This window comes from Misgurnus anguillicaudatus, chromosome 22 (assembly GCF_027580225.2).
Source record: "Misgurnus anguillicaudatus chromosome 22, ASM2758022v2, whole genome shotgun sequence".
Classification (NCBI taxonomy): domain Eukaryota; kingdom Metazoa; phylum Chordata; class Actinopteri; order Cypriniformes; family Cobitidae; genus Misgurnus; species Misgurnus anguillicaudatus.
Window position 1 is genome coordinate 53,091,505 of NC_073358.2, and position 11,670 is coordinate 53,103,174.

The following is an 11,670-nucleotide window of genomic DNA, read 5'->3' on the forward strand; positions in this document are numbered from 1 at the left end:
CTGCAAAGCAAATGTGAAAGTGCTGTTCACCCTGTTTCGAGTGGATGAACGACTGAAACTTTTTTGGAAGCGTTATTTTAAGGTAAAAAAAACCTCTTTGGTGTTGCTTTAACAGATATGTTTTTAGGAGTCATTTAAAGGTGCAGTGTGTCATTTTTAGAAGGATCTCTTGACAGAAATTCAAAATAATATACAAAACTATATTATCAGGGGTGTGTAAAGACTTTTCATAATGAACCGTTATGTGTTTATTACCTTAGAACGAGACCTATTTATCTATACACAGAGGGTCCCCTTACGTGAAAGTCGCCATTTTGTGCCGCCATGTTTCTAACCCTTAACGGACAAATTTTTTTACTAAGTTGACTCCAACAATGACATGTTTGTCCGGTGGCGGCTATCCTAGCTTCTCTATGTGTTTCAAAAGCGAGGGGTGAGCAGTGGACTCAGCCGTTTGTTGCAATTCGCAACCTCACCACTAGATGCTGAAAAAATTTACACACTGCACCTTTAAAAAAAAATTTGCTACATGAACTGACTTACAGGACATAAATGTCAATAAACATTAAACAGAACATACATCTTTCATTCAATGTGACTTAAAAATGGTCCCCCAAAACTGATTGTCTTTGTTTTGTTTGCACTGTTGTTGGTCATTTAGGGCATTTACTTAATAAAATTGGTCTTCTGTATAAGAAAGCATTTGAGTATAACTTACAGCAGCATGCATTAAACATGCATTAAACTAGTTTATTAATAGGATGATAATCAATAAAAATCCAACTCAATTTTGACACTTCCTTGTGCATTTTTCTGCCCCAGCATTCAGGCATCAACATAAAATTCACTCGCAGTAATATAAACATCTTCATATTGCCTACACAACACAAATCACATATGTGCTGTAATGCAATGTTCACCACACTGTGTCACTGCTCATTTGCATAACATAACAAGCTGTTGCAGATGTTTCCATCAATCCTCACTGAAACTAAATGACTTCTGCTACCAAACACTGATTCACTCACGTCTTTCTCTCTTCATCTCTACTGTTTTTCTAGTAATTTAAGTGTATTGGTTGGACACATTCCTATATGCAATCTGACAATAAATGCAAATTAATACAACAACATTCAGATGGGCAAATAAGTCTATGGAGACACACAAAGAATATATGGTATTGCTGTAGGAGAGACAGACGGGGCTAAAGGGACTGTTCGCTCTCTCTCTCTTATTTTGCTCCATCATGTGTAGAGAACAGATTGAGCTACAGTGCTAGAGGCAGAGGTCTCAGCCAATCAGAGAGCTGCTGTAGGTCACATGTCACAGTGTGCTGGCGGAGGAGGATGCCAGACGTTTTCCTATGTATATTCTGAAAAAGCAAAGAGATGAGAGATATAATCTGTCTTTGTCTTCTATTATGCTTTTATGGAATTGAAGAATATACTGTATTTTCTTCTCATGTAACTTAAGTGCCTGTTATGAAACCGAAGGACACAGTAAATTCAATTTGTTTTACTCTGTAGGACATTTCAAGTATCCAAACAAATCTAATGTTTTGGGGTTTTATTTAGAAAATGAATTGATTTGACCAATGACACACAACTAGCTGTTATTTCTGTATGCATGAATAATTGCCTTCGTTTTGATGTCATGTTTAAAGGTTTTTGGTAAATCATTCTCTGCAAGCATGTGGAAAAAATAGCTAATTGAAATTTGGCTGCCCTTGTGATGTCAGAAGGGGATCTTATTATAATAATACCGCCCCTTAATCTGCACTATCCAACCACAGCACTGCCATTTAGTGTAGAGATCAGCTCATTTGCATTTTAACGGACACACCCTGAAACAACACATTTTTGCTCACACAAGTGGCAATTTTAACATCTTACAATAAATGATCTGTGGGGTATTCACATATGTATTCTGGGGTTACCAAAGATTTATTTGACATCTTAAAAAGTTTTGTGAAATGTCCCCTTTAACTCTTTCCCTGCCACTGTCAATTAAGAGAAAACGCTTCCCTACCGATGACAAGTTTTTCTGGCAATCCGTATTTCCGCTATTATCCATCAGGTGACGCTCTTAAACCAACTTGTAAAACCCAGAAATATTCCCTAAGAGCAAACAGTTCAAACTCTGTGTATGTTCTGATGATCGCTCTGAATCTGATCCCTATCAAAAGTCCTTCACAAAAATGCAATTATTTCAGCCTTTTGTTCCTTTTTTATTTTTTAAGAAACCTAACCATATTTAAAAGGTGATAAAAAGAAAAAAAGCAGAGAGTCTGTTGATTCATTAGACATATTATATCTTTATATATATTATTTTCTATCGTTGGTAATTTGATTGTTTCTCACAGACAGAGGAGATTAAAAGGTTGCTTCTCAGATGTTTAAATAGCATTACATAAACATTCAATTTAGCTTTACATTCAAATAGGAAATGAAGATTAGAGAAGATTGAAGCGCGCTCACCCCAGACCCAGAGTCAGTGCATGAGAGGCAAACAGAGAGGGGAGGAGGATGAGGAGCACATCTGAGGAAAACAAGCCCCTCTTCATCACCTCAGTCTTCCTCACACTCAGAGAACTGGACTGCTTTGGGTGATGAAACACAAACTCCCTGAAGAGAGAGAGAGAGGTTTTTAGCAATATAATCTACAGAAAGAGGAAATCATTTCTCCAGAGCTGCATTAGGGACATTCACTGTTAGAATAGAGTCCATGTATTGATATATGTGAAGAAACAAACGCCTCCCCTGATACCCAGATAAAGGCAGTCGCTGCCCCTCAGAACAGGAGGAAAGGGGGCGACTGTGACTCACAAGCTCCTTTTATGTGATGATTCATTATGAGCTGTGCAGGGTTAACAGAGGCCAAACAGAGACGCTCCAAATACAATCTGTCAGCTGACATCGTTCAATTTATTTCTATAGTGCTTTACACAAAAATGATATAGATATACAAATATTCCATTCTGTTTATCGTCTATATAGAAATATGAGATCTAAAAGACACCTAACAAGTGCACTAATGTCATCAGATCTTATAAACAGATATTAAATCTTCATCTCTTGATATGAAAAGGTTACACAAGAATCAGACTTCTGTTCAGGGTTATAATAAGAAATGAATTAAAGGTCTTACTTTGGTGGAAGATTCTCAGGTCGACTGGACCAATCCCAAACCCATTCAGCACTCACTCTTCTGTCGCTCTCATCTGACTGTTGTGATTACAGGCCAAACAAATACATGAAAGAGAGATACTTTCAATGTTGAGAGAGTTTGCGATTTGTGTCATTGCCATCATTTAACCTATCACAAAATAATCATCTAAATAAAATAAATAAAGAATTACAATTATCTAAATAAACCATTATAAATATTCAGTTGACTGTAACATTTGTTAGAATGTGTTGTTTGTGTTTATTACCTGTATAGTAACACAATCTGTGCTACTGCTGCCGCCCTCACTGACTGCTTTAGGAGATCCAGATGTGTGTAGGACCCCAACCTGAGGAGGACTGAAAACAACAGCAGTCTCAATATACATCTGATCTCAATCATTTTGAGTTTTTGTTTGGTTAAAGACAAGTAATCCAAACTAGATAAAAAGGGCTGTAAAAAATTAATCACGATTAATCGTATACAAAATAAAAGTTTATGTTTGCATAATATATATATGTGTGTGTGCACTGTGTGTTATTAGTATGTATTTAAAGGTGCAGTGTGTACATTTTAGCAGCTTCTAGTGGTGAGGTTGTGAATTGCAACCAACGGCTTAATCCACTGCTCACCCCTCGCTTTTGAAACACATAGAGAAGCTACGGTAGCCACCACCGGAAAAACATGTTATCGTCTGAGACAACTTAGTAAAAAAGTTTGTCCTTTAAAGGCTTCTGTAGAAACATGGCGACACAAAATGGCAACTCTGTGTATATAGATAAAAACATTTTATTATAAGGTAATGAAAACATAACGGGTCATTATGAAGGTCTTTATACACCACTGATCATATAGTTTTGTATATTATTTTGCATTTCTGTCAAGAGATCCTTCTAAAAAATTACACACTGCACCTTTAAGACACATTTACCTGTGTAAATATATTTATTTATATTTTTATAAATTTTATATGATATATATTTAAATAAATAAATAAATGTCTTTGATTATTACCGTAAATTTGCCAGCACAATGACACACGAGTAAACACATAAAGACACAAATCCACATGCCTCTACAAACAAACACAAACCTTTCATTGTGACCTCTCTCACAGTCGTACTGAGCTTCCAGAAGAATCCTCTCTAGTTCCCCCTGCAGGAGCGATGCTGATGCTGGTGGTCCTCCTCTCTGACCCGCCTCCAGCTCCACCCATGAGCCTGAAATGATGCATATTTAACATGATTCATGCTGACTGGAGGCTATTTGAGAAGATTAAAATAAATATTTTATATACGGCTCTCTGTCTGGGTCAATCCAGGGTCAGGAGGTAAAATGTTCTCTCGAGCCCTGTGGCCGACACTTTTGTCAAGGGCATCATGAATTCTATTGGCTGCTGTAGATCAATTCATCTTCCATGACTTTAATGTTACGTCTGAATGATAAGTTGCAGACTCTGTCACCCTGGAGTAACATGAGGTTACGTGACATTCATCTGATCAATCATGGATCAACTTTTCAAGAGGTTCTTCATGATTTACAGGATTTTCATGTTCATTCATGTTTTTATGGGGTGGTTTACCAAACAGGGATTAGCTTAAACAAGGACTAGGCCTTAGTTTAATTAGGAAATATCTAATATATCTATAAACTCTATACTATAATATCTATCTATCTATCTATCTATCCATATGGGGGTTTGTGCGAGATGTGACTGTAGGAGGAAGGTTTTGTGCCAATGTCCCAGTCGGATTTGACACCATGTGGATGTATGACATAACAACAGATATGGTGTTTGTCATGACATGAGTGTGTAGCTATCTGTGTTGTGTGTGAAAGTTCATGAAATGTGTTTAGTCTTGTGATTATAAAGAGCACAGACAGTGAACAGTTTTGTTTTCTGTATGTTGTGTATATGTGGACCCTTAAATCCTCTGATGTCACTATAAGCTGTAAAGCCTCTTCACAGAGATACACAACACCTGAATTTATTTACATTATAATACAGAAAAAACAACCGCACAAATATTATCAGACCTATAGAAATACACTGCAAATATTTGTTATATATTTTTATTTTGATATCTATAATTAAAGTATATTTCTCATAATGAATATATCATGTTGCTAAATCTCTGGTGATGTGTAAAGATTTCCTTTTCTTACCGTGCAGAGTTTCATCTAAAGATCCAGACATGATGAGAGAGATGAACTTCAGCTTTCTGTTAACGCTACTGTTTATGAGTGTGGGCGCGTGCGTGCGTGCGTGCGTGCGTGCGCGTGCATGTGTGAGACACTCATCAGTAATGATATTTTATTCCTGTAGGTGGCGCTCTGTGGCTCATAACGGCGTATTTCCCATTAGTTGCACATATATTTACTTTGTTGTTGACATTTGTAGATCAAAGTAGAATACTGCAAGTAAATAATACGTCATTGATTCCAGTGACTATAGACATTAAACATGTAATGTAATTAAACGAAAATGTTTTGTCTTTCAAGGACCTCAGTACTGAGTAAAGTAACAATACGAGCCTGCTGATGTTGACCTTAGTCTCCAGAATTAACTTTAAAAAATAAAAATATTTTGTGAAGAATGAAAATAATTTTTGTTTAGTCAGATCAGGAAATGGTCAAACATCCGGGCACTAAACCCCGCCCATTCGTTGACTTTCTTGACTTGGCAAAAATGGTTTTTTCTTTGTTGATTTCTCTGGGCATAAATGTGTTTTAAATATATGCTAAGTACATTTTGTAAAAAGTAAAGCTTAATTAAATATATTTTTGAATTTGAAAATATATATATCTAGTTTTAACCTGCATATATTAAAAAACGGCAAAATATATAAGTTTAAAATGCATACGTATGTAATAAATAAAAAATTATAACTCTATTTTTGCAGTAGAAAATATATTTAATTTTAATCTTTCAAACCTTTTATGTTTACAGCTTTGTAAAATAGAAAGTTTTTCTTTCAATGCAACATGAATATAAATGCTTTAAAATATATTTCAAAATATACAAAAAAAATTGCCAACAAATCTATTTGTGAACATTACATTTTTATAAATATGTTTCAAATATATTTCATATATTTTTGGCATTTTTTCTTGAAAATTTATTTTTTGCCGTATAATATAATATTGGGATATAATATTGAAGTGTTTTTTCTACTCGACCAGAAACTGACTGTTGTTGTTGAATTTATATTGGTACATATAACATTATTTCTAAGAAGTGGTTTTCTTTGGTGAGTTTCACAACACCTCACAAATGTTTTTTTCCAGCATGGGTGACCTCAAATAAACTTTAACTAGTCAAGTGTACAGTAATCACTCCAGAATCACATATACACACTTTACAGTACCACTGATGATGGCTATCAAAGTCTCTATATTACTCTGTATATATATATATATATATATATATATATATATATATATATATATATATATATATATATATATATATATATATATATATATATATATATATATATATATATATATATATATATATATATATATATATATCCACGCTGTTAAATTACTGATTTATATTTTTAATGATATGTCTTAACAATTTAAGGATGGTGTGAATGTATTATTATGAATGATGTGACGTCATTGGGTGGCTGTTTGAGTTTCTCACCACCAGAGGGAAATAAAACCATTGCTGTATTCTTCACCCTTACTGGTCAGGGGTCTGTTGTTCATTTCCATATGACTGATGAATGAAAATGAAAAATCAGTTTTGTTTACAATGTGCTATCTGACCCTCAGATTATATTCCTCCATCATTACGTCAATAGTGCCATGTTGAGAAGATTGTTGGCATATTAAGAACTGCTCACTGATATCAGCTTGTAAATGTTGACCTTTTATCTAATTTATATATCTAAAATATCTCAGACCAGAGGTCAATACAAAAGATTTAGTCAACAAGAGTCAGCTGGTTAAAAGGGCTTTTAACAAACCTGATATGCATGATGCAACCATCAACACAATGTTTTACTGTATGAGAGTTGAATCTGTTAAATAACAACATAGACTTATATCATTTCAGTTCTGTTAAGAGATATGCAGGAATAATAGTTTGAAATTGGATCATTACTCTCAGCTTTAAACTGAGGAAGTGGAAAAAAAGATTCATTTTTAAGCAGATTCAGAAAATGATACATAAAATGATTGTAATTAGACAGAATTTTTTTACATTATTTTGTTTTATTTGACACTGGTTCCAAGTATTTGTGTGGACTGTGTTTTATTGCTGTGAAATTTCTTTCACAATCTCTGCATAGCAAAATATCCAAAACACATCTTAAAATAGGTTCATGTTTTTTATGCAAAATATGAGCAACTATTTAATATTTTGAAAACTTTCATGTTCATTTTTTAAAATTTGAATCAATTCTTTGTATAAATGCTTTGTAAACAAGTAAGTGCTGGTTAACTGTTAGTCTTATCCAGAGTATCAAGAACATCACGTGTTTTCCCACGCAGGCGGTGTTCCTAACCTGAGCTTCAGCTTCCATACTGAACTTCTCATATAACTAATGAACAGCACATATAACTTCTCAAAAACAACAAACATCAACAATCCATATCAAAGGAACAGTGAGTGGGTCAACCTTTCATGTTGTAGATTTGTCTTTTCATATATTATGGTTTGGGCACCTCCATTAATTAGATTATTCTAATGATCTTGATTATTATGTTAAGTTGATGTATTTATATGTCAGTCAGTTCTTTCTGAAGTGTCATCTGCACAGATCTCAGTTTAGTTTATTTAACTCTTGTACAGAGATGTAGATTAGTGTGGTACGTGTAAATCTGCTCATGTTTGTCAGTATAGAGACAGTGCTGACACAGCGGCATGTGATCGTGCTGAGCAGAACATGCCAGACTTACAGAACCTCAAGATTCAATGCTATATATAGAAACGGTACATATCCAAATACATCAGCACTCACGAATAAAGTAGAAAACAAACGTTTATAAAAAGTCATTTTTGTTTTTATTTATAAAAGTTTCCCATGTTATTGTAGTATATTTTTTTAATTGAACTTATTATTAGATATCTGTACACATCTTACAGATATTATTGAAGATATTTTTCAGTATATTTTAGTATATATATATGCAAAAGACGAACAAAGAACATTTTTTTATTTAAATACATACAAAGCCCAGAAATCTGTGTGTTTGACATCATTATAAAAAGTAAGACCTTCTTTGATTTAGTGTAGAATTTCACAAAAGCCCAAGCACCAATTTTATCATAATAAAACATTATAATATAATGTTTTAATATTTACATATTGAGTATGACCCTAAACACATCTAACCATTTAAAAACATTAGATCATATTTACTGATTTAAAGTGCATATGTTGAATGGTGTTAACCTGCATGACGAGTTACATATGATTCAATTTTCTCATTGTTTTTCTTGACTGTTTCAACATTTACTATATTACGAAAGCTATCTTCTTTGTCTTGAAAACAAAATGCGATAGTCAGAAGAGATGACATCATGGGATGAAGCCCCGCCCTCAGCCTTTCTCTGTGGTTCTTCTCATGTCGAGATGGAGATCCTGAAGGTCTTTAGGTCTAAAATCTTTAAGCAGTTCATTAGAGAAACGACCATGTGGACATCTTGTGCTCAGGAGACCGCTCAGGACAACAATATCATCCTCCTAAATCGCTTTCTTAACAAACAGAACACACGTGTTGTATGAGAGAGTTTACATGACAGAATCATACAATAAGTTTTTCATTGATTTTGTAATATTAAGGTTTATTATTGATTTTTTGTCTACACTGTAAAAATGATTTGCTTTTTTTGTTGAATCAACTCAGATTTAAAAGTCATGTCAACTTACTATTTTTTTATCTTGACAAAAGATGAGATGCTAAAACTTAAAAAATGAAGTCGACTTTATTCAAATATATTTTATAAGTTAAAACAACTCAACTCTAATAGTAAGTTGAAATGAATTGTAAATCTGAGTTACAAAAAAATGTAAGGTAGCAGAGAAATGTTTCCAGTGTATATATGGTAAAGAGTAAAGAGGATGTTACCGTGGTGAAGTGCACAGTGAAGAAAATGGCGATGATGATAATGCCAATGATAATGGAGGCGATGGACACATACAGAGCCACTTTTCCTAAACGTCTTGAGCCTTCGTAATCTTCCTGCTCATAACTGTTTTTAGACTAAAGAGAAAACACACATGACTTTATATAAAGAAACAAACACCTGCTGTCACCAAATGTGTAAACACTATGACGATGTAGCCTAATCTAAACACTCCTATCAATGAAGAGTTTCGTTGCAAAACGAGATAACCATCGTTTTTTTAATTGTTCAGAAATCTCGTTTTTTGGTTGTGCATTCCAATTAATTTCAATTCAACTACAGTTTGAATATATTCTGATGTTGATATTATAACTTTTTGTAGTAACATCATGCAGTGATAAAATGATCTTTCTCTAAATGCAAAGCGATCTTGAGGTGATGAAACATAATAATATGAAATGTGAAGGGTGATTCCTTTCAGAAAATGTTTTTCTTTAATTATATCAACATACAATATATCAAAGGAAAGAACAGACCCTCTGCTTTCAAACAAAAAAGCATTCATCTTATCTTCATTTGTTGTCTTTTTATCACCTCTCAAATATGGGTAGGTTTCTTCAAAAATAACCAATTTTGAGCAAAAAGCTGAGATAATTGCATTTTTGTGAAGGACTTTTGTTAGAGATCAGATTCAGAGCGATGATTAAAAGATACACAGAGTTTTTACTGTTTGTGGATCAGTGGAAGATTCAGTGTTTTATAAGTTGGGTAAGAGCGACACCTGATGGATAATAGCAGAAATACAGATTGCCGTAAAGTGTTTCTTCTAATTGATGAGATCACTCATCAATGGAGGGGAAAGAGTTAATACGCTGAATTATGTGTATCGTATGAAGCATAACCGTGTGTTGTGTTTTAGCAACAGATATTGATAACTCAAAATGCTCTTGATCCTCCTCAATCTTCAATCGTTGGTGTAGACTTCTTGTTCGTGACTGACATTGTTTTGGTCCCTCCATGTTTGTCACTACGTAGCGTACCATGCGTCCTACGCCGAAACTCTCTGATGACTGCACATTGGTAGCTATCAGAAGCTACAGTGTAAAATAATGCAGCATGAAGTAAAAATATATCTTGATTTGACCAAAATGCTGCATTTTTAGCAGTGTAGTTATTATAGTAATAGATTATGAAATATGGATAATGTTTCTTACAAAATCACATCGGAAGGCTCTGAAGTCGTGTAAGGATGAATGCCCATTTTTTTGGGTGTGAAAGTTGTGGACCCTGTTTTCTATAGTTATAAAGCTTAGAAGAGCCAGAACATTTACTAAAATAACTCGGATGTGTCCATCTGAAAGATGATAGTCACACGCATCTTCAATGGCTTGAGGATCAATCATGGGGTAATGAAATGTTTTTACTGAACCTTCTACAATATGAGCAATAGTATTGCTGATATTTGCCTCATCTAACAGCACTGTTGACAATCCCTCAAATATTCACTTTAAATGGCAGATAAAATCACAAAGTGTTTTAGTAAAGTACACACACGCATGCACACACTTCAGGTCTATTGACTTACCATTACAGCGAAGACCAGAGCCAGAATATTGATGGGATAAGCGGGACAGAAGCAGGTGAGGATGGTTAAAAGCAGGTAATTTTTAAGAGGAGGACGTGGGGGCGAAGGACCAAACCAGGTGTGATACAAATCCAAATTTCCGTTCAGCGAACCCTTTACATCCGACTGTGAACCATTCAGTGCCATACTGGCAGGCCAACACCTCTGCTGCTAACAGGCGAAATTAGTTGATGATAACAAAAAAATAATATATATTATAAAATGGATGAAAATCAAATGACGCGTGCCAAAACAATCGTGGGATCAATAAATCCAGCAGGGGTAACTGAGCTCTGTGTGGAGGTTCAGGAGGACACAAGATGAAATGAATAGTGTTTGGGGTGGGAGTCGAGACCCCTGTGGGTAAGAGGATCAGGGAGAAATATGGACGACACTTTCCGTGGACAGAATCCAAATCGGCAAAGCTTCTGTGGATAGAGAGATGTGTAACTTGTGTAACAGTAACACAGACACATCTGTAACACTAACACTTGGTTCATTTAAAAGTTTGTAAAATAAGAATTAAATACATAAAGTCACATGAGAGGTTGTGAAAGATGTGTGTAGCGGTGCGTTGTGTCTGTGTGTGGTATTGGGGTAACAGGGTATCAGGTGTGTGTTATAGGGCACTAAAACAAACCTCACAGCCCAGAGAGAAAAGTCAACCTCCTCTCAATATTCAATATCAATAACAAACACTTTCAAAATCAAAGTAAATCTTACATCTATTAACTTAAGCTAAATGTTAGCTAATAAAAGAAGCACTGAATATAAAAGCCATCATAGCAAATAGTTTAGG

The 11,670-nt window shown here is 34.4% G+C and overlaps 2 protein-coding genes across 2 annotated transcripts; both read right to left on the reverse strand.

Annotated features, from left to right (window-relative positions):
- Nucleotides 1-784: 784 nt before the first annotated feature.
- LOC129439473 (BCL2/adenovirus E1B 19 kDa protein-interacting protein 3) lies at nucleotides 785-5,480 on the reverse strand. The gene is made up of 6 exons (XM_055198096.2): nucleotides 5,332-5,480; nucleotides 4,259-4,385; nucleotides 3,434-3,524; nucleotides 3,148-3,224; nucleotides 2,478-2,624; nucleotides 785-1,372 (listed from the first exon to the last, which is right to left on the reverse strand). The coding sequence occupies exons 1-6, from the start codon at nucleotides 5,360-5,362 to the stop codon at nucleotides 1,324-1,326; spliced, it is 522 nt and encodes a 173-aa protein (XP_055054071.2). The 5' UTR covers nucleotides 5,363-5,480; the 3' UTR covers nucleotides 785-1,323.
- A 2,837-nt stretch (nucleotides 5,481-8,317) lies between these two features.
- Nucleotides 8,318-11,206, reverse strand: LOC129439472 (transmembrane protein 233). Its single transcript, XM_055198095.2, has 3 exons — nucleotides 10,833-11,206; nucleotides 9,250-9,384; nucleotides 8,318-8,876 (listed from the first exon to the last, which is right to left on the reverse strand). The coding sequence occupies exons 1-3, from the start codon at nucleotides 11,016-11,018 to the stop codon at nucleotides 8,865-8,867; spliced, it is 333 nt and encodes a 110-aa protein (XP_055054070.1). The 5' UTR covers nucleotides 11,019-11,206; the 3' UTR covers nucleotides 8,318-8,864.
- Between the last annotated feature and the right edge of the window lie 464 nt (nucleotides 11,207-11,670).